General features: G+C 36.9%; 1 protein-coding gene across 1 annotated transcript in view; it reads left to right on the plus strand.

Moving 5' to 3' along the window:
• The window catches only part of LOC117329630 (glycine receptor subunit alpha-2-like), an 86,695-nt gene that overhangs the window by 53,792 nt on the left and 7,873 nt on the right, over positions 1-25,030 (plus strand). The window contains exon 2 of the mRNA XM_033887656.1: positions 18,223-18,284. Coding sequence (XP_033743547.1) covers positions 18,223-18,284 — 62 coding nt within the window. The remainder of the gene's footprint in view (positions 1-18,222; positions 18,285-25,030) is intronic.

A 25,030-nucleotide genomic window follows, 5' to 3' on the forward strand; every position in this document is an offset into this window, starting at 1 on the left:
GGGGCAACGCTTCGTCAGTAAAATGTCAATGTTACAGAGCTCTTACGTTGAAATTTCTGCTTATTGAAAGCGTATATTTTATGCAGAGCTCGACATAAACTTCATCCTATCATGTCAAATGTCGAATCCTCAAAATTCATGTTTTAAAATGATCCTAATGTGACGATGAGTTTTACCTGTGTTGATTGAAATGGCTTTAAAAGGAAATTGAAGAACTGGATTTTGTTTAATTTCTCGCACTTTACCTAGCACTGAGCTCCAAACGCCATACCTCAAACATTGTAAAGGCTTTTGAACTACAGACATGAACATTTCGATATTACTGTTATCAAAGATGTTACAATATGAATTAAGTAATTGATTTAGCTTAGGTTATTGCAATACCGTTTATAGTTCAATTATTCTCTTGTCACTGATTTAAAGTGGTTATCTGGATGGGTCAGACCTTTCTGTATCATTGGTTTAAGTATGGTATTTAATCTCTATAATCTGGACGAGTTTCCATGACTGACGTAGTTGTCGAATATAACGCTTACTGATCCGGAACGCCTGGTCTCATTGGGTCTTCATACAAATTAATATGTGTCTTCGTATTTTTCTCCTTTTTAACCACTTTGAGTTAGACGTTGAAGCTGAAAACGCTTAATCCTTCGAAAGACTTGGTATTATTCTCTCTGATTTCGGGGGCCTTCATGCAAATTTGTATGTTTGTTGATATTTTGGCCTCTTTTCTATTTGCTTTCTTTTTTAGGCCGACTGTTTTTGGTTGCTTTTTTTTTTTAATTATCTGCCGAACCATCGTTTGACGAACTATCTTGTTATTAAACATTCTCTCTTGTTATTAAACATTCTTTCTTGTTCTTAAACATTCTCTCTTGTTATTAAACATTCTCTCATGTAATTAAGCATTCTCTCATGTAATTAAGCATACTATCTTGTTATTAAACATTCCCACTTGTTATTAAACATTCTCTCATGTAATTAAGCATTCTCTCATGTAATTAAGCATACTATCTTGTTATTAAACATTCCCTCTTGTTATTAAACATTCTCTCTTGTTATTAAACAGTCTCTCTTGTTATCAAACAGTCTCTCTTGTTATTAAACATTCTCTCTTGTTATTAAACATTCTCTCATGTAATTAAGCATACTATCTTGTTAGTAAGCATTCTCTTCTGTTAGTTAGCTTTCTCTCTTGTTATTAAGCATTCTCTCTTATTGGTTAGCATTTTCTTTTTTTAGTAAGCATTCTCTCTTGTTAGTAACTAACTTCATTTGTAAGTAAGCTTACTCTCTTTTGTTAGTAAGCATTATCTCTTGTAAGTAAGCTTGCTCAGCTTTGACTTTGATCAGTCGCGTTTTACATAAACCATACTAATGACCTTTTTATGTTGATAAGAGGATAAACAACAAAGAACCAACATTTATTCAAACGTGTCAAGTGTGAAGTTATGCTAAAATAACAACAGCAACATTTGTTTATGTTTCCTTGTTTACTTATCGCACTGACAGGACTGTCTATGTACCTATGGAGTGTGGTGTGTAATGTCGCCAATCTTCTATTAAAGACAGGTGACTGGTTCTAAAGCTTCAGAATAAGACAATACGGAGGTGTGCTGTACATTATTCTGATATTCATACAGTTATGTCGGATACGACGGAATCCAATAAGTCTTTAAAGAGGCTAGCCTGCATATGTTTGATCAGGGAAGTGGGCGCCATAACAATAGGTGCTGTCAAATCGGACGTCTCGATCAGACATCCCGCTCCTTCTTATCCGAACTAATTTACGGTTACAGGGAGGAGATTTACATGCATGTTTTATAAAAGAGAAATGAAACATAGCATGAAGAGGGAGGGAGTGGAAATTCCCTTGTACCTTCTCATGTTCGACAGAAGATCTCCTTCAAATATACATGCATGATTTATATACATGACGCGTGGAGGCTTATCTTGTCATTACTCGTGTTTCTGAAATGTTCATGGCGAAGCGTCTGTCTTGTTTTGTTTATATCAAGTTCAAATACTTAGTATCTGGCCAACTTTTACAAGCTATTTAAACAAGCTTTGTTGATATTAATCGTCAATTATCGCACAACGTCAAGCATCCTTCTTGAGAATTTACTTGAAGCAAAAACTGTTACATGAAACCCGCTGATAAAATGTGATGTAGCAAGCCATTGGATACGTCCCATACAATTGATCGAGAATCTATGGAAAAATAGAACAAGTCTTCTGTGGTAGTAAGATTACCGTAAATATTACAATACGTACACACCACCAAGAGTTAAAATAATGCACGATTAGATTAGTTGATATTTGAACTCATGCACTGATTCAGAGGAAACGTTCTTTAGAAAGATATTTATGTGTCTTAGGGGACATTACAGAGCGAACGAACGGTTACACAAGAACTTTGTATTGGGGTCTCGCTGACCTCCATCCTTGACACCAGTTCTCACATGACCTTGTCTGTTGGTGTTCCTCAAGACACCGATCCTCATATGACCGTGGCTGTTGCCATCTCCTTGACACCCGTCCTTATAATTATGACCCTGGCTGTTGGTGTCACCTTGACACCCGTCATCATATAACTCCGGCTATTGGTGTCTCCTATAGACATCCGTACTCATATGACCCTGGCTGTTGGTGTCTCCTATATACATCCGCGCTTTTATGACCCTGGCTGTTGATATCCCCTATAGACACATATCCTCATATGACCCTCGCTGTTGATGTCCCCTATAGACGCCTGTACTCATATGACCCTGGTTGTTGGTTTCTCCTATAAACACCTGTACTCATATGACCCTGGTTGTTGATATCCCTTATAGACACCCGTACTCATATGACCCTGACTGTTGATTTTCTCTATAGACACCCGTACTCATTTAAGCATTGAACTGCTTTCAGCTGGAAGTTATGGGCTGATGAATGCCAACTGGACAAAGGCAAATTCAACATGAAGCGCTAGCGCGCTTCATTAAATTTGCCTTTGTCCAGTTGGCATTCATCAGCCCATAACTTTCAACTGAAAGCAGTTCAATGCTTATATTTACATTTTACAACGATTTTTAAAGACTATATCCAGGAAGTTTGCTCCGACGATGAATGAACAAATTATTATCGTCAAAGACGGAACAGCCTTTTCAACAGCCATCTTTCGTTATCGACGACGTGACAATCATGACGTCATTATATTGATGACGTCATAATAAAGATTTGGAAGTTATGGACTCATAACTTCCAAGTGAGCTTGGTAAAGTTATATAGTGGGGCTGCAGTGTAAATGTAAATATTTAAGCATTGAACGGCTTCCAGTTGGCATTCATATTGACTATGAATGCCAACTGAAAGCCGCTCAATGCTTATATGGACCCCTGCCTGTTGATATCCCCTATAGAAACAGCCGTACTCATTATGACCCTGACTGGTGATATCCCCATAGACTACCCGTACATGTCATATGACCCTGCTGTTGCACTAATCCCCTATAGACTACACCCGATACTCGAATATGGACCGCTGAGCTCAGTTGACCATCCCCTAATAGACATCCCGTCCCTCATATGACCCTGGCTGTTGGTGTACATCCCATAATAGACATCGTCCTCATATGACCCGGCTGTTGGTGATAGCCCTATAGACCAACCCGTACTCATATGACCCTGGCTGTTGATCTCCCCTATAGACAATCCGTACTCATATGACCCTGGCTGTTGAATATCCCCTATAGACACCCGTGCTCATATGACCCTGGCTGTTGATATCCCTCTATAGACACCCGTACTCATATGACCCTGGCTGTTGATATCCCCTATAGACACCCGTACTCATATGACCCTGGCTGTGTGATATCCCCTATAGACATCCGTACTCATATGACCCTGGCTGTTGATATCCCCTATAGACACCCGTACTCATATGACCCTGGTTGTTGGTGTCTCCTATAGACACCCGTACTCATATGACCATGGCTGTTGATTTTCTCTATAGACACCCGTACTCATATGACCCTGACTGTTGATTTTCTCTATATAGACATCCGTACTCATATGACCCTGACTGTTGATATGCCCTATAGACACCCGTACTCATATGACACTGGCTGTTGATGTCCCCTATAGACACCCGTACTCATATGACCCTGACTGTTGATATCCCCTATAGACACCCGTACTCATATGACCCTGGCTGTTGATATCCCCTATAGACACCCGTCCTCATATGACCCTGGCTGTTGGTGTCTCCTATAAACAAACGTACTCATATGACCCTGGCTGTTGACATCCCCTATAGACACCCGTACTCATATGACACTGGCTGTTGATATCCCCTATAGACACCCGTACTCATATGACCCTGGCTGTGTGATATCCCATATAGACATCCGTACTCATATGACCCTGGCTGTTGATATCCCCTATAGACACCCGTACTCATATGACCCTGGCTGTGTGATATCCCATATAGACATCCGTACTCATATGACCCTGGCTGTTGATATCCCCTATAGACACCCGTACTCATATGGCCCTGGTTGTTGATATCCCCTATAGACACCCGTACTCATATGACCCTTGTTGTGTGATATCCCCTATAGACACCCGTACTCATATGACCCTGGCTGTTGATATCCCCTATAGACACCCGTACTCATATGACCCTGGCTGTTGATATCCCCTATAGACACCCGTACCCATATGACCCTGGCTGTTGATATCCCCTATAGACACCCGTACTCACATGGCCCTGGCTGTTGATATCCCCTTTAGACACCCGTCCTCATATGGCCCTGGTTGTTGATATCCCCTTTAGACACCCGTCCTCATATGACCCTGGCTGTTGATATCCCCTATAGACAACCGTCCTCATATGGCCCTGGCTGTTGATATCCCCTTTAGACACCCGTACTCATATGACCTTAGCTGTTGACATCCCCTATAGACACCCGTACTCATATGGCCCTGGCTGTTGATATCCCCTATGGACACCCGTACTCATATGACCCTGACTGTTGATATCCCCTATAGACATCCGTACTCATATGGCCCTGGCTGTTGATATCCCCTATGGACACCCGTACTCATATGACTCTGACTGTTGATATCCCCTATAGACATCCGTACTCATATGGCCCTGGTTGTTGATATCTCCTATAGACACCCGTACTCATATGACCCTGACTGTTGATATCCCCTATAGACACCCGTACTCATATGGCCCTGGCTGTTGATATCCCCTATGGACACCCGTACTCATATGGCCCTGGCTGTTGATATCCCCTATAGACACCCGTACTCATATGAACCTGGCTGTTGATATCCCCTATATACACCCGTACCCATATGACCCTGGCTGTTGATATCCCCTATAGACACCCGTCTTCATATGACCCTGGCAGTGTGATATCCCCTATAGACACCCGTACTCATATGACCCTGGCTGTTGATATCCCCTATAGACAAACGTACTCATATGACCCTGGCTGTTGATATCCCCTATAGACACCCGTACTCATATGACCCTGGTTGTTGATATCCCCTATAGACACCCGTCCTCATATGACCCTGGCTGTTGGTGTCTCCTATAGACAAACGTACTCATATGACCCTGACTGTTGATATCCCCTATAGACACCCGTCCTCATATGGCCCTGGTTGTTGATATCCCCTATAGACACCCGTACTCATATGACCCTGGCTGTTGATATCCCCTATAGACACCCGTACTCATATGACCCTGGCTGTTGATATCCCCTATAGACACCCGTACCCATATGACCCTGGCTGTTGATATCCCCTATAGACACCCGTACTCATATGACCCTGGCTGTTGATATCCCCTATGGACACCCGTCCTCATATGGCCCTGGTTGTTGATATCCCCTATGGACACATGCTACTTTTGCAAGGACGTTAAACAAAGAAACAAACAAAAAGTCTGGGCTTAACGTCTCGATTCATCAATCTGCAGTCTTGCCCATGTAACAGGGCCACTTCGAGCAAAGCTTCCGGGGTATAACACAACAATAGCATTCATTGGTAACGGCATTCGAATCAATCAGATAAAACTATATTGATGAATTTCAAAATTTCAGATTCAAACAATTTATTGATCCTTATCTTGAGCGTGCCTTTGACCTTGAATCTATGGTTATATAATCATGTTAGTGAAATTGGCATTTAATTAAGGTTGCTACGGACCCGCATACCGTAAAATTTTTCTCGATATTATTAACTGTTCACTTGCATAGCTTCTGTTTCTTTAATTAAGTTCGTTCGATCTTATCTTAAAATATTTTTGCAAACAAGAAAATTTACAATATGGAAAGAAGTTTGTTCGCTGTAAATTACGAACTTTGACAAAATGTTTGGATACCAGTATGAATCAGATTTAAGATCCTGGCCACATCATATATATGTCATCAAGAAACCACCTTTTCCTCATATGTAGGCGTGTAACCATGAACTATAGCTATGATAATTTTGCATATGCAATGGAGTAGTATGTTTCAGCAATTCAGGACATTCACGAAGTTGTTATTATTTTTCTTTGGCCACATTTGCAAGATTTACGGTAGAACAAACTTATTGAGTGGATGTTATAACCGTAAACAAAAAGCTGTACGTGGGGCTAAAAATAGATACGTTATATTGTTTTTCGCTCGTTAACATTTCGCGTTTTTACCAAAACTTAATAATAATAATAATAAAAAAATATTTCCAGGGAAATTAATAAATAGACTATCACTTGCTGTACAATACATTTGTTTTCAATTTTTCTTTTTTCGCAATGTCTTCTTTTCTCAAAAATAGCTTAAAAGAACCATTTGAAAGAGTATGACATAAAAATATCTAAAGCATTTACGAAAAAATATTGCTCAGTGCGAATAGATGAACAAAATCATTATTACGGAAGAACACAGAAACACGTGAATGGCGAAAGCTCCGCCAGCAGAATTCATTGGTATTGATCGAGGAGGATTGTGACACGTGTAAACAAATGACCGTTACCAGGGAGACAAGCGAGTATCCAGTGTTTCAAACCAACTGACTGTTGCGATATCCGGAATTGTCAATTCATCACTTTTGTTTACTGTCGGTAACGTCTGACAGAGACAGTCATGGGTTATTTTTCTTCCTTTTTTTTTTAACAAACATGTACGCCATCTTTTCATTTCCTCTTACTCGTTGTTATATTATCCCCCAAACAATGTGATACTATACATTTTGTACATTGAACTCAAAAATATCTACAAAAAGTGTTACACTTTAAATTGTTAAATAGTATATAACTTAATATCTTCAACCGAACCATGTAATAAAAACATTTTATACCTTCAACAAAAAGTGTAAAACTTTACACCTTCAACCGAACCATGTTGCACACATTTCATACCTTCAACATATGAGTGCACTATTTCGCAAAAAAAAAAAAAAATAATAATAATAAAATAAATAATAATAAAAAATATATAGATATGTATCTAACTGCAATAATATTTTATACCTTCTTCAATATGGTTTTGAACATTTTCTAAACAAATTTTTGAAAATAATGAAATATTGTTATCTGTATTGTGATTGCATGAAAACTCTTTCATCTTTTGGTTCGTATGCAAACTAATACGGAAATGAAAGAACGAAAAAAGCGAAAGCTATTTATGCTTGCAAAACGTTCAAGTTCATATTATCTAATGCTTCTCAAGTTGATCATTTTTTAAAGGTTGCATTTACACTCTTAAAGTTCCTGTAAGTATTAATGAACAATTGAGATTTATGAAAATGCCAATTCGGTAAGTGTGTGTTAGTATAAAACGTTATAATATCATATTTTTGATATGTCTCATTTTTGTATTTACATATATTTCTTATGATTAATTACAACGACAGCTGCGAGTATTGCCATTTTGTCAGTTTGTTTGTTTTTATTTTTCTATATTCTGAGAGTATTATGCGCCTTCTTCTCAACCCCTAACCCCTAACCCTGCCAAGATATACACTGTTAAGTTTTACATTTCACAGATGTCTCCAGAGAGGTGTATTATCATTTCTCCTATGTGTTACTATAGAAGGCATATCTTGACAGAAAACAAGACAGAAACATGTTGTAGACAGTATCAACTGACTGATCTAGCAAGGCTACTAAAACAGGTAACGCTATATCGAGAGACCTTATCATGTTTGGCAGAGAATTATGTTACTTTCATCACAAATACAAAAATCTGATATGTTTTCTATATATTTGACGTTTCCCTGGTTTAGTATATATCACTTACTCCGTCAGAACTGTTTACGGTTATCCAGAAAATATGAATGTCTAAATGTTCAATTATCATTAGAATCAAACAATATACATTATTTGATTACCTGAAATACGGGAGAATGTTGGATATATCGCCAATTTAAATCTTGAGGCGATATCTCCTTGTAGTAGTTGGTGAATACCACTACGAATATCAAACGGCCGAATGATATCAAAATCAACTTGGGTGGTCACAACAACACAGAACAACACAGTCCGCCTATACAATGTAGATATTTCCGGATATCGTAACTTTTACCTGTGGTCCGCCCCGGAAAAAAATCGCACCAACCATCTCGGTTTTTCACCCTAGATTTCATTTAGTCAGATATTCCACCCCAACCGACTGAGCGTTTGTGGCCCCCACACAGGAGAATATTAAGCTTTAAAGGTCTTGTAGTTTAACCATTAACATCTTCCAATTAAGATCCGTAAATGAACTAAAACCAGATTGAGTTACATAACATCAACTGTCCCTGCCAAAACGCTCATCATCATACAACTTTATATGTCAGAAAGCAATAAGTCCAAGGGAGATAATTTGCTCAGCAAGTGCAGGGGACGTAACCCAATATTTAATTAATGTCTAAAAGCAATTTACGTAATTACACTAACGTCAGGAGGAAACCAGCGCTGGCAAACGTAAGCTCACATTTGACATTAACGACCCATTAAGTGAAAGCTAATCGCCATCATCAAATGATGTGAAAGGACAGTAACGATGACTTTTTTCTTAGAAGATAGATCATAAACGATTTTCAATATAATGATGTAGTAATAAATGATTGTATTGGATAATGTGGCTGACGTTTGGAGTGACAGATACATGGCACAGATCGCCGGTTCCTTGACGTAATACTGTGGTTACTGCTGATGTGGGAAACAAGGCCTGTAGTATCATTCCGAACTAACAAGGTCCTTACCTTACATAATTCCCCTCAAATAGTATAAAGTAGATTTTCTGGGATTTCTCAAGTTACATTTAGCTGTAACAATTCAGTTAAAGTAAAGCAGACGTAAACAATATTTGATTTTCAGTTTTAATTTGATTCTTACACGACCGACGATACACGGATGATCATAAGATTGTAAATGAAGTGTGCATCGTCAATGGCAAACGATTGCCAGTGTAAAGTATCTTCAATGCGGACGTAAGACGGTCGATTATAGCTGATATGAATATAATTATCTTCAATGACAGACGAAGACGGACGAGTAATGATAGAAATTAAGTCTTCAATGACGGACGGTAGACGGACATAAGACGGTCTATTAGCGGTACAATTTAAGTCGTCAAGGACGGACGTTAGGAATACGTAATGTATGTCTACCACGGACTGTAGACAGACGTAATGTATGTCTTCAATGACGAACGAAAGACGGACAACTAAAGTTGATTTTCATTGACGGACTTTGGACGGTCGATCACCAGTCTAATGTACGTCTTCTTTAACGGACATAAGACCGACAACCAACAGTGAAACGACGGATGACCATCAGTGTAATAAACATGTTCAATTACATGTTAGACACGAATGCAACTTACACATGTGACGCGCTTAGTTTTTTTTTATCATCCTGGAATGAAGTACTTAACGAAGTGTCCTAAATGGTTTTCAGATAGACATACGTTCACTAATAGGAAACACATTCTGTCTCCGAGGCTGATGAGCTTCTCATAAAAAACTAGAATGTCCCCAATCTTCACAGTAACACAAAACGTATGTACGTTCTCATCATGTCCTGCCCTGTATACCAATAATGATACGGAAATATAGATACTGTCATGCTTGCGTCCATAAACTATCTACTGTATCGTATTGTAAATATAGAACCTATATTTTATTTGGTACAGAATGGTTAAGATTAATGAAGTCGGTGCAGAAACCGTCCTTTACGCATATGAGTATAGATTTCTTAGCTACTGGGAGGTTTCATTTCAATTATATTTATTTAATTCAGATGGTAGCGAAACTGACGCCATATCTTAAAAAAATCAATTTTGACTCAATTTCGAAAGCGAAATATTGATGAAATGCAATTTAGGACCTTAAACATAACAAGTAATCATTGGATCGTAGTCGACAAAGTGTTGGAAGAGTTATATATAGACGGAGAAGAACCGAAACAAGAGACAATGGAAATGTCCCAGACGCACGCGCCAGACTGACACAATAGTAGCCTACTGTCCCAATACCTTCCACTCAGAGACCGGTATCGATTCATCGCCGGATGCTTTACAGCAACAAGTGGCGCTATGAGTTGATGCCGAAAGCACATAGGCGTCTTAGACAGGACCAACTGACAGGTAGCGGGCCACGTTTTGGAAGCTTGACGAAAATTATAAATTTTCTTCTAATTATTAATTATTAGAAGGGGTATGAATTCTGCGCGATGACAAGGCGTTCGCCGAGACTAAATTGAGAATCACTGCTATCAAATTGTGTGATATTTACATCAAGTATGCAATTTTAATTGAAGATAAAATAAATCGACACTTGCAAAAGCTTAGAAGGCTTCGAAGAGAAACCCTGGATAGACATTCCTTAGGGATGCAAACACGAAAGCGAGGCTGTGTGAATTCTCCATGGTAAAATAAACATCGATCACAAACTGCATCATACCATCGCTAATTTGGCATAATTCAACCACAACTAATCTGAAATGTCATTTGAGCTATCTTGATAAAAATAGATTTTGTGCATTCAGCAAACTGTATCGTTGTTTGGCCTTCGTGTTTTATTTATGTGCTTGTCTTAATACTGAGCACGAGACGACCAGCAGACTTTGTATAGCGTTATATGATTTTAGCATACAACAAGAAACAAAGTCATTGCAAATGCAATTGAAAATATCAGTTCATGTATAAATGCATAATTGGGATGATCGGGTGGTACAGTGGTAACACACTTGCCTTTCACCAAGACGGCCGAGGTTGGAGTCCCCGATCGGACATGAAAAGGTATGGGGTTACCTGCCTAACCACATGAATTTTTCCCGGGTTTTCCTGTTACCTCCAACTGTAAGACCCCTCTTGTCCTTCCGTCCGGATCAAGAGGCTTGGCTTGAAAAAAAGGTTTAAATTTGCAAAAATAATTGTAAATATATATCTGCTAAATGTAGTATTCACTTACGGTAGTGACAAAAATGAAATATTAAAGTAAAATCTCTAAAATCAGTTGTCGATATTGTTTTCAAGTTCCTATGTCATTTTGGTGATCCAGGTTTAGCAGTCAAATGGATTGAGCTTGTTTCCTTTGACTTTATGAACCCATATCGATCTCGTATTCATTGATTTTGTAATATTCCCCATTGTGTGGTTCTGTAGTCACTACCCCGGCTAACATTTTTGGAACATGACATTTACTACTGTATTTGACCTAAATTTACACGGCGGGAGTTGTTGATAGTCAGAAGACGCTTACCCTTCCGAAACATGTTGGTTCAATCCTTAATTATCCACAATTTATATTACTTCATACGATGAGTTTATTCCGAGACAATATTTACTTTGGCGAGCTTTACCGTTGTGAGAAAGAGGATCAATTGCGTCTTCCTCGAATTATTTCACGAGAGTCTAAGCTTCTCCACACATGTTAATCAAAGTTTTTTTTTGCTTTAAAATGGAATTCAATTAAAAAATGACATTTGATTAGCAGTACTATAAAATACATCTTTGATACGAAAATCTTGTTGTTTTTACATTTTGATATTTGATAATATTTCTGATCGTTTGGATTTTAAGGTATTGTAATACAATAAAGACCGTGTATCTCCTAGAGAAATGAGAAAACATGGACACGCACGCCTCACTCACAATATCATAGTGATATATTCATTATACGTATACCTGCTATAAATAACCGGTAAAATATATCGAATTGTTTTGCACGTAACATATACAAGTTCTATATATATATTCCGACTGAGGTCTTAATATAAACGAACCAAGGGTCTGCTGTAGAGCGTATCAATCTATTTACGTGTAGATAAAGCCGGAATCCGAACTCATGGACCAGATTCGATTCTATATGAAAATTAAACACTTCAAAAGCCACTCAGAGAGCTGCGCGATGCCGTAGTGTATTTGGGGGAATGAAATAGTACTGTAGATAGTTGATTTCTCCGTCCCTGTCTTATATAAGACAATGGCCAAGCCCCATACCTGCGATGAGACGTCAGTTTCCATTGGTCAACCTCCATTACTGTAATGAAACGAACGTTTTCATTGGTCAACTACCATGCCTGTGATAAGTAGCAAGTTTTCATTTGTCAACCTCCATTATTGTAATGAAACGAAAGTTTTCCTTGGTCAATCTCCATGCCTGTAAATAAATATAAGTTTTATTAACCTAATTCCATTTCGTATGATTGAGAGGCTATTTGCAAATTGCGATTACGCAACCTTATGACAATCCTTCGCAGATGATAGGTCCTACATCAGTAGGTGCTATATCATTATAGTTCAATTTTACCTAAGACAATCGTTGTGAATATTTAATGCATTTTCAGGCTGCATAGTAAAATGCAATTACGAATACGTAGAAGATCCATATATATATATAGATTAAAACGATCAGGAGTAGTGCGATTGTATGCTCGGTGGATTTTCTTGCTGAAATGTCGACGACTTTCCAAGTTACTGCTTACTACTTGGCACACTCCTATGGACACGTAGATGTATTGGACTATATAAATTTTGGAGAGCCTTGCCTACAGTGTCGTAATATCGTGTTATAGACAAACTGTCATAGACATCTCTCCCAATGTCACAAACACATTGCCATGACAACACTTCCGGTCTATTATATTAACATGGAAATGAACTCCGTCTTCTGCTGTTTCCATTGAATTATAAGACATATACAATGGAACATCTCAAATAAAAAAATAAATAAAAAAATAAATAAATAAATGGAAAATGCCATTTATGTATCGTCATGAATCCCATTCAATTCTGAGAGTCATGGATTGCACGTTAACTACAATATACAGTATAATGGTTACAGTATGTCAAGGTCTGGTGACGACAAACTCTAATGCCAAAAGTTATGCAGTATCAAGGGGGCGTTGCGTATAAAAGACGTTTGGTGAAAGGAAACGAGCCGAGATAGAGATTCCTAATTTAGTCACCTCTGAGAGTATATCACTGTTATTGTGACGTCACCAGAAGTTGAATTTGCGATTAAGGAAGGACATGCGTTTTTGTTATCAATTGACATAATCAAGCGATTCCGAGACCCATGGAGCACTTAAACGAGTGAGTGGTACGAGATATTTAAACTAAGGTTATATGAACGATGAATTAGTGATTTCAGTGTTTCTGTTATCAATTAATTCACCATAATATAATGCCCCATAACCGTGTTCTTGAATATGCTGTGTATAAATTTCTTAATTAACTTTCTAGCCTAAGCGTATGTCGATGTTTAGAGACTTAGAGTATGATATAGATATACAGTTTATAGGAAATATCTCTTTCACCTAATTAAGCACCATGTGCTCTCCAGGATCTCATAGCTTCCTGCACCGTGTGACCTCCAGGATATCCTAACTTCATGTGCCATGTGCCTTTCAGGTTGTCTTAACTTCTTGCACCTTGTGACCTCCAGATTGTCCTCGCTTCCTGCAACTTGTGACCTCCATGACCTCTTAGCTTCCTGCACAATGTGACCTCTAGAATAGCCTAGCTTCCTACACATGCGCCCTCCAGCTTGTCTAGGCTTCCTGTACCTCGTGACCTCTAAGGCCTCTTAGCTTCCTGCACCATGTGACCTCAAGGATATCCTTACTTCATGTGCCATGTGCCATTCAGGTCTTCTTAACATCCTTCATCTTGCGACCTCCAGGATAGACTTGCTTACTGCACATGTGCCTTCCAGGTTGTCTTAGCTTCCTGCACCTTGTGACCCCAAATATATCTTAGCTTCTTGCACCTTATGACCTCCAGGATATCCTAGCTGCCTATGCTATGTGCCCTCCAAGTTGTCTTAGCTTCCTGCACCATTTGCCGTCCATGATATTTTAGATTCATACACCAAGAGCCTCCCGGTTGTCTTAGCTTCCTGTACATGCGCCCTCTAGGTTGTCTTAGCTTCCTGCACCTTGTTACCTCCAAGACATCTTAGCTTCCTGCACCATGTGCCCATTAGGCTATCTTAGCTTCCTGCACCATGTGCTCCCAGGTGGTCTTAGCTTACTAAGCTATATTTGTAGGTTCATTTTATTGAAAATAGTTACTTACACGGAAGGATTATACAAAGGCATATCATTGAGTAGAACGCTTACATAGAATTATTAAAATAGTAATCATGAAGGACGAATATACCCTCTAGGACTCGTTATACAGTGATAGTATACATGTATGGACCAAAAGTATGGGATACAGAATGGAAGGTAGGGATATCAAAATGGACCTACGTGAATATAGAAAGGAAGGTATGCTTCCTGTTTGTAAAAAAGACCTTTTTTTTAATCTACAAATAGCATAACATACGTCTAAATTATGTAACGCATAGGCATGACATGTAATCCTTAGGGACAGAAAATCCAAATGCAGAGCTTACCCCGGCAAATAATCTGAAAGAACATCTTAAGGTAATGAATTCTACTCGTTAACCGCAAATATTAACATATTGTCGTTAGTTGACATTTTGAATATAAACAAACATGTAGCCTGCATATAAGCGAGCAGATCACTTATTTGATTTTCGACTGATCAAACCTACAGACAAAGGATACGATGCGTTATTATAATATACAGCGTCCTTCCAAACTTGTGATATTTTAGCTTCCAATGCCAAACCTCAAATTGAGTCTGGGAAGCAGCCACACATATTTATAATGTACATCCCGTGTTTAGAATACCGAGTAAATTGACCAATAAATGACTTGAGCGAAGAGTCAGATCCTGATGGATTGGATACAATCATTCAGAAATGCCATGCATGCCAAAGAGCAATTTTTTCCATGACATGCTTTTGGTTTGAGTATGTGATGACATTTTTTGAAATTTTTGCTTGATATTTCTTTCAAAATTTTTGTACGGTAAAGTAAATAAAATAAAAAACTTTTTTTTTCAAAATTAATTACACATGGTTTTATTACGCTTATTTTCGAGACAAGCTTGTTTTCATGATCGCCTAGTATTTGCTTTAGCTGCAGATCGAGGTCGGCATAATTTCGAAACGTTTATGAATTTAATCGACTTACATACAGAATTAATGGTTCAATGCAATTTTTTAAAAATAATTAAGCAATATTTTAACATATTTATTTACAAAGCTATCTTAATTAGCATCACAATGGAACCAAATGCTTATTTTCAAGACTTGATTATATGTCTCTAATTAATGGTATTGCTAATCGTCACGGTAGCGAAACAATAATTGCGTATTAAATTAGGACACGTTTTCTTTTGTGAAAAAATTTCGTACTGTTACTCTAAATGATGAACGTTCATTATTTAGCTAGAAAATCTGCATGACAAGATGAGATTTACACTAAGGTGTGTTGAATTAGCTGAATAAATATAAATGTAACACCCAGAATGTTATTCCTTGCTACGTCAGACGTAAAAAAGTATTCTTAAAAACCGAAATAGATTATTTGTACGTGCGTCACTGGATCAAAAGTCCCCTTCAAAAAGTCGCAAATCCCATTTCATTAAAACATACAGTTAGAAGTTGGAAGCTATATCTTTCAGCAAATAGCCACAAAACCTGCGGTTTTCGCCTAGCTGGGCGTTTACATGTGGATAATCGGCGTCCGCTCGGAAGACTTAGATACAGAATGCATGGGCACACAAGGTTTACTTTTGAAAGATAAATCTTGTTTTTTTTTCGGTGAAGATATATTTGGGTATTGTGTACATAACCCTAAACCTGAGTGTAGAGATAAGGATTTATACACGGCATCTGGCTTAATTATCTTGATTTAAGCCCCCCAGACTTCGTACAAGTCTATTCATTTGATGGAGAATCTTAAAAAATAACGAAGCTATCAACTGACTCACTATGTTGATAAAGAGCCATGCTTGTTGATAGTAACGGTCGCTAGGGCCTGACGCCATCAGATTAAAGCTTCGGTACAAAAATATTGTAATACAATATTATCTTTGAACGCAAACGTTCCTTTACACCTGACCGAGCATGCGTGTAGCCAGGATTTACAATTAATATGTGGGGATATTTGGATAAACCTGAAACGGTAAAAGTAGAAATAAATAAGGAGGAAGATTCCGTACGGTTTACATTCAGTGACGTCACGATAGCAGTACCCCACCCACTGATAAGATATATCAAGTGATGGCTGATGTTGATAGAATTGTGATCTTATCTCCTATATTTCAACACTGGTAAAACCTATCATAGCCAGCTCGCGTAACGCAAAGATGTAAATATAAACTTTAATGTAATTCACGTGGCAAATTGTATTTGGCTTACGTCAGAATGGAAGACAATGGTATAATAGAATAAATATCACACAACAATGGAAACATCGCGTGCGTATATATTTCCTATTGTCTATCTTCAAAATTTCTAAAGTCATGCGAGACTATCATTCTACAGTTTAAATATCCCGTTTTCTTTACACATATTTAGCATTGGAGAAATTGATCTGTCTGGGGGAATAAAATAATGCATATTCTGAAAAATATGTACTTTTACAAACTCTTCCATACGAACTACAGAAACATTAAAAAGATATTACTTAAACTCAGAAACCTAGCGAGAGCTATGAACAATTTTCATTTCAAGTGCACAGAGGCCTCAATGACCAATCATACCGAGGTTTCGAGGTTGGACATAAGCTCTATCGCCTTTCACCTGATATGGTTTTGATTACAAAAAACACATTGTCTGACATTTTGCGACAATATATTTACTCATTTTCTTTATACCTTTCTAAAAAATCAATTTTGAAAATGCTCTCCTTTCTTGCTCGACAGCACTGAAGTATTTTGAATTTCCACTGATAAATAGATTAATAACTTAAAGAAATAGCAACAGTTTCAAATTTCGTATATATAGGCGAGTACTAGCAAGTCAAAATAATGTGTGAATGGTTATTTATGGAGTGCGATATTTTGCATACAAGAAACAACATGTTCTTTGTAACAGCGTAGTGGCTACCTATTTCGGGCAAACCTTAAAGCTTGTTTTCTGTGCCCTCGTTAAGTGTTCACAGAAGTAACCGGTAATGATCCATGGTTCCATTACGGCGGTTGAGACCCCCATGGCTTTTATTTTCCCTCCTGTATACGTTTTTTTTCTTGCTTCGCTGATGTTATGATGTTTATTGTATGTTCATTGTAATAGCCATGAGCATGAAATACTATTAACACAACAGCTACAGCTCATATGACACTTTTTTGTAGAGAATATCTTCTGGTTTTATATCTCTCATATAAACAATATGAAGGGATAAATTTCTACATTCTAAAATTTATTCTGAACGATATGAATATCATTTCTATATTAACTGCATAGGTGATAAAACGACGGCCCGTATATGTTGGTAAATAAATTTCCACCTTAAACTCATAATCAGCATCTTCAGTACTTTTAGTAAAAACTCGCTTATGTTTTCCTAAAATCAATTTTAGAGAGGATGATAAAAAATGTTGCTTCCTCTTTGTATTCGAGTATACTTGGTAATGTGAAACCATGTGGTGTGTGCAGATCGTCATCACTTTTTGCGCTCTTTGTGTTTTTATTCACGTGTCGTCATAGTTACATGTAGTAATCACCAGTTGATTTATATGTACATGTGCATATTCATGAAGAGATCAGAAAGATAACGTAAATAAAGAAGAGTATTTATACGTATAGCGTACAACCTACTCTCTACACCGTGAAATGTGATTTCTGTCGTATTTTTCATTTCTATTTTCATTTTTTTTTCTATTTTCAGGACGAGGATGTTAGAGTTGATCGAGGAACAAGTAGGAAATACACCTCCAAATTTTAATGATGGTAAGTTGATTTTTAATTTGTTTATTATTATATATAAAAGCACACATCAAACAAATAAGCATACCCATCATCGCTACACGTAACAAGGATGTAGTTTCTGATTTATTTAATAGAATGTTTCCCTTTTTCATCTCTTGGATGTCGATCTGATACCAGTCAAGATCGAGCGTAAGACGTGGCCATGATACAGGTCATACAAGGAACTTTTATGCTTACAAGTTTAACAGGCCAAGGAGATTCAGAAACTTTCCTAGACTGGAGATCATTTTCCATTAAAACCCATGACATTTTCGAAATGAAAATAATATTTCTCAGCTTTCTGTATGAAAACCTATCGTTATACTAATTGGTGATTATGGATTTAAAGACGGGATACTGCACAAGTCCTTAGCATCTATAGTGTAGCTGTGTTGTGGCCAAGTCTACCAGCAGAGGATCATGTCGGCGTACTTTTACAAATAAAGACTAACTACGATGTCTTTTAGCCAGGCACCCACAGAACTATCAAATCATGACAGCTTTTGTGAAGATTGAGAATTTATCATCATACTTATTCCTTTTGGCAATGAAGAAATATTTCTTGCCGAAATAATCAGGAAGCCAAATGCAAATATGTTACACATTGAATGCGAAAACATATATCATGCAGTTTTGAATGGATCTCCAGTAAAAGTCTATTATTATGTTCCTCATTTCAATAAGGATTCAGTTCAATATTTGCATGCCAACAACACCCCAGAGACCGTTGCGGACAATGCTCTTTGACAGAGTACTTTGTCAGTATTGGTGCTGTTATATCATGCTCTTAGCATTTTTTTAACAACTGAAAACGAAAGGGCAACAAGTACAAACGTGTTCTCTTTTTATTTTGTATACAAACTCCACTCAGCTGAGGTATGTACGGCATTTTCAATTTGAAATGTATGGCTATGTTAGAATTTTAGCATAATGAAAAGTATGTTTCCTAACAAAAACTATTTTCTAGTGTATGAAATAACAATTATAAGGTGAAGACGGTTTGTCTTTTTTGACCTGGACCCCGATTGTGACACATGTAATGGTAACATAGATATGCACTGTGACCAGAGGTTTAATTTCTGTCATTGGGATATACCTGGTATACGGGTTGTCTCCGATCCTTAGGAGTAAATGACTACAGAATTCCTTACCTAGACGGTGTGACAGAGAAATATCCACCCGAAGGACAAGGTGAGGTGTTATGCCTGGTTGTCTAATCATGTGCCAAGGTATTATTGTAATGTTTCCGTGACGTCATTGTGTTGTTTCCATGACGTCATTTTATTGTTGCTATGACGTCATTGTATTGTTTCCGAGACGTCAATGTATTGTTGCTATGACGTCACTGTATTGTTTCCATGACGGCATTGTATTGTTTCTGTGACGTCATTGTATTGTTGACGTCACGTCATTGCATTGTTGCCTATTGAGAAATATTGAACATGTAAAATATGTGCAATAAATAAATCGCGGCTTTACTTATAGATTTGCATAACGATTACTGTAACGGTTGCTACTTTCGATAAGTTGTATTTTCGCTTTTCTCCCATTCAACAATGATAATCATACGATACAATACGAAATACATATGATACTTTGATTTAAGCTATCTCAATTGTTATATTGATACGAATTATATTTCACATCAATTTATTGCGTGATATTATTCTAACGAGGATTTCTGACCTTTATAACTCCACTGGGAGAGACATATTATGGGATATCGATCTGATTAATACTACTATAGACATCTGTCCCATTAATGTCACTATTGACATATGGCCGAGTAAATAAATATTTAATGAGGAGATTACAAGAAAAAAAGTATTAATGCAATAGTACCCATCGTGTTGTGCCAGACAATTTTGATGTTATAATGTAAGCGCGAATGATTTCGTGTTTATTTTCTCATTTTTTTTTTCAATACAAAATAATTTAGATGGGACAATTTATAACTGCGCTAATTTGTTAAATTCGACGATACGCTAAAATTTGAATACGAAAATAAGAAAAGAAACCGTCCTTTTTACAGCACATTTAAAAATATTTTATGCTTTGCAATTTTTACATATTTTGTGTCTTCATTGTTTATTATGGCTCTCAACGTTTTCTCATTCCATAACGCGTCTTTTACTTAATCAGAGTGTGCATCGATATAAAAAGTAACTAGTGTAGCCTGAAGTTTAGATGTATTTTTTCCGAAAAAAAAAAAAAAAATACTGTGCCATCACAATAAATGTCATATGCATGTAGCTGAAATAAACTGTGTGTTGTAATTCGGCCTGACAACGAGGACTGAACTTATGTAAAGATAAGGAAACTAAACAATTGGTATCAGACGTAACAACTGGTGTCAGAAGTGGGATTATACCAGCAGTAAAACGGAGCAGATATATTAATGTAACACAAATGACGAAATATATATATCGAGCTTAATTATACCTCCTTCAAATGTCAATATTTGTCTGCCAGTATGCTGGAGTTCATTATTTAGTCTAGATAGCTCTCCATTGACCACATTTTCACGACAATTCGACTCGGGGAAGAACATAATATACTGCTTAGAAAGCCTCTTTTCTGTTATAATTGAGTATTTAACTCGATTTGTCAAAGATGAACCAAATTTGGCTCCCCATTTTTCAAACTTCCTCGGTATATACAGTGCTAACCTCTATGATAATTCCATTTGCTTATATTCCCCGTACAATTAATAAAGGTCAACATATAGTTCATGGAACATTACAGGCACTCGTTGCCTTTGGTCCACGGGTCAAAGTCGCGAGCTTTGGCAAACTCAGTCGAACCTTACACATAAATAACCACTCATGGGGCCAACGATTCAGGTCATATCGGCGATAACTCCCGGCAGTAACAGTCGTGTTTAGTGTCCAGGGGATACATGTGGGTGTATATTAACATCTCTAGACAATTACCCCTCCTAATTTAGATATTATATCTCCCCATGTGTTCACTGAACTGTATACTAGTAATATCAGGAAGATTTTCACAGAAATGCCAGATATACTATTTGATTTATATTGATGGACCAATTATCGATCATTTATTTTCGAGTTATTTCCGTAGTGTCATCCTCTGGCACATTCCGGTATACAGAACATTGTTTGCACACGCCCATTTTTCTGTATGAAGTCAAATTGTTATCATGCTTGCTTCCTTTATCAGGTCCAACATCTTTGTATTGTGTCTCTCCTTTTCACTGAATACATGTCCCGTCCAAGTTCTCCGTGGTATATTTGCCAGGACGTCATTGCTAACTTTCGGAAGAAAATTCACTTATCCTAAGGAACCTTATATTATTCCGAACGTCCTATACAGATTCTCGTATCTTTGAATTAATATTCAGTTTTGAGCTTACACTGACAAAACCGTCAGCATATTCTGTTTTGTTCTTGTGACACAAGCCTTATATAAAATGGTGTCGTTATTAAAAAAATGTTTTAAACTTTTGCGGTTTCACAAACCTTATGACAGAAATAAGGTTTACCTTTCATGGAAACAATGGAATAGGCAAATATTTTTCTCAGTCAATTCCATCTTTGTTTGATTTAATTTTCACAGATTTATCCCACACTTGAAAAGTAGATTTCTCATGGGTTTAATGATTACACACAGTATGGTTTTTATGTAAAATTGATATTTACTCACTATTCTTTAACATTGCAGATTGCGTTTTAAAGAAATTTCACACCCTGTAATCATTGCGCCTAACATTGGTTGCTCATGTTTTACCAGTGTTCTTGATTTTTGACTAATTTCAACTTCCTATTTTCACGATTCAATTTGTTTCGTGAATTTGCACAAAGTGGTTTGTTTGATGCCCGGTTACGTATGATTAGTAATATTATACGCCCTACACACGATACAGCACGTGCTCTGCTCGGCACGAGATATTACAGCTCTAATCGTTCGATCAAGGATTTAGTATGCTTGACACTTTCTCGTGTTGTAAACGATGCCAGAATTGATGTTGCTCTCTCGTATCGCCTAGAAATATCAGGAAAGAGAACGCAGAATCTTAACGATATCACGTGACTGTCTAAACGATTGTCAAACAGCGGTTAACGTGATCCGAGATCGTCAACTTAAATCAAACAACAGTCATTCGGTCTACTGCAATGCAGAAATGGTTACTCTTTTGCAGGTTTCGGCGCTGTTTTCTGCGACAACATCAAAGCTCATATTTCAGATTGTGAATGATGTTTTATTTCGTTTACCAGACTTAGAAAGCATGAATGTCAAAAATCCCATTTTTGCAATAAATAAGAATGACGTAAATCAATAAAAAAAATGACACATTTAGAATCAATTACTGATGAAAAATGTCGTTGACATTTAATACTGTTTTTTTTCAACCCGGAAGTTGTCGTGTCTTGAATTTACAATTTGCTACCATGCAGTATTTCAAATGTCAGTTAAATGGAAATATGAGCAATTTAAAAGAGGATAGAGAAAGTACACACTAAGATGAGGAATACAATGTACGTGTATCAAAGAATTATCATTATTGCTATACCACGACAAATAGTGGCCACAGTGTACGTGCTTGTGTACCGTAAAGGAGCCAAGTACGAAAAAAGTGTTCTTCAGTGATACAATGGTATTGGGTGGGTTAATGAGAAGTATGTCAGCCTGTTAACGACAAAGTGATAGGAGGTTCCGGCATCATGTGCCATTTTGAAATATATTCTTGACATACAAAATAAAACGCAGATGAGATAAAATTAAATTTGAAACGAATATAATGCACGTATATGAATTATATTGATTGTTTGATTAAGGATATATAAAAAATTAGAATAAATGTTAAGAGCAACCAGACTCTCTCATCACAGTAATTGTTGTATATGGGATATGAGAATAGTGTATATGTCATTACGAAATCATGAATTGCCATCCATTGTGTTAATTCTGACGTCATTGTCTCATTATTTGGTGTGACGTATGTGCATTATAATATGACGTATTACTCAAATATATTCTTTGTGGGACACATGTCCTATCTCAATAGCCTCTTTGTATAGTCTGAAACATGCTCTGGTGGTACCTCGCTACAAGGAACTGGATCATCTTGATGATTTATAGTATCACTTATCCTAACAAAGTATCAAATTGGAATACAGATATGTTAACAAGTTACATCACTAGACCGACGGGCATGGTGTCACAGTGTTAACTACTGGTAAATCGAAAGTAAAGAACTTCATTCCATTTCCGTTCCACTTAAATTCCAGCCTCATAGTGTTGTTAACGGATTTTAGGTAGCATTTGTTAACAGCAAATATTTCAAGAGGTCTATATCAGTGACGTATCATATTGGTTTCTTAGAAACTGCATATTTTTCGTTAATTAAATTAAATAGATAACTGACATATAATAAAGGTAGTATCTATAATTCGACATTCCTAATGACATTTTTTTTTCATGTATTTTTAACTGCACGATAGAACCGGGTCAAAAAACCTTGTTTTAATAATCATATTAATGATATTTTACGTAAGGATATCGCTACTGATAAATAGTTATACGGGACGTCTATAATCTGTTTTTGTCTGATGAAGGTGACAGTGTAAATACCGTATAAACATTTGGATTGGTTGTGTAACAAAATCCAAATATAAACCATACTTTTCAATCTGAAGAAAATGTTCAGAAATATCATTAATGATAGTAATAAAAAATCCGTTATCTAACTTTAAGATGTTGTGTACATTTGTACATGTATGTCAAAATTGTAGCTACGCTGTTTCTAGAAATATCTTGTATTGACTTCCGATATACAGGTATTGTGCAAAAGACACCGTATTCAATATAATATTTTAACTTTAGTAATAGATACAACTGTTACGTCTTATTAGGACTCATTAGTGATGCTAGGGGTCAGTGTTGAAATCCAGAAAGAGGTCAGGAAAGTAAAAATGAACCTAAGAATAGAGAAGCGAAAGTGCATGGGCACCATCTCATAAGAACTATAGATTGTGAAGGTGTTGAATACATGTAATATGCATGTAATAATATCGTCAATAGACCGCCCGACACTAAGATATTATCAATGGTATGTCTAGAAGTGTTCAGGGAGTCTAATATTGAAATACCTCTAAACTGTGGATACGGAGGCTTTATTTCTACATTAAAATAGCGGCAGTTGTTGGCTGTTGTTTTCAAACTATTATCACTGTGTAGTTTTATGATAAGTCTACATCAAACACCTGGCTTGTTATCTTTAAACGTTTATCGCTAAGTATCATAAATATAATTCAACATTTTAAACGGCTAAAAATCATGAGATGTTTTTTTAAACCAATATCTCTTAGAAGCATAAAGATGTTTCCACACCAAAACAGCTGCAAATTGTGGGTTCTTTTCAAACTGCAGCCTCTAGAAATCCTAAAAAAATATTCTACATTAAAAGCATCACCGAACTGCAGTCTGTACCTTTCGGAGTAGTATCGCTTAGAGGCTTACAGACACATTTACATTAAAACAGTTGTAAACTGGTTGGACTTTTCGAAGTAGTACTGCTACAAGATCTATAGTGCAAAAATCAATTACACACAAGTGGAAGACTGACACCAATGCATTTTTGTGTATGGTATACGAGTTTGTTCCAGCACGGGTTTTTATGTTTTAAAGTTGCGAGTGTTGGCTTCTAGTCAAACAATGGCTAAGGTACCACATAAAACATTTAGGTAGCGTTCCGTACTGCGGTT

The sequence above is a fragment of the Pecten maximus genome, chromosome 6 (assembly GCF_902652985.1).
Source record: "Pecten maximus chromosome 6, xPecMax1.1, whole genome shotgun sequence".
NCBI classification, from domain to species: Eukaryota; Metazoa; Mollusca; class Bivalvia; order Pectinida; family Pectinidae; genus Pecten; species Pecten maximus.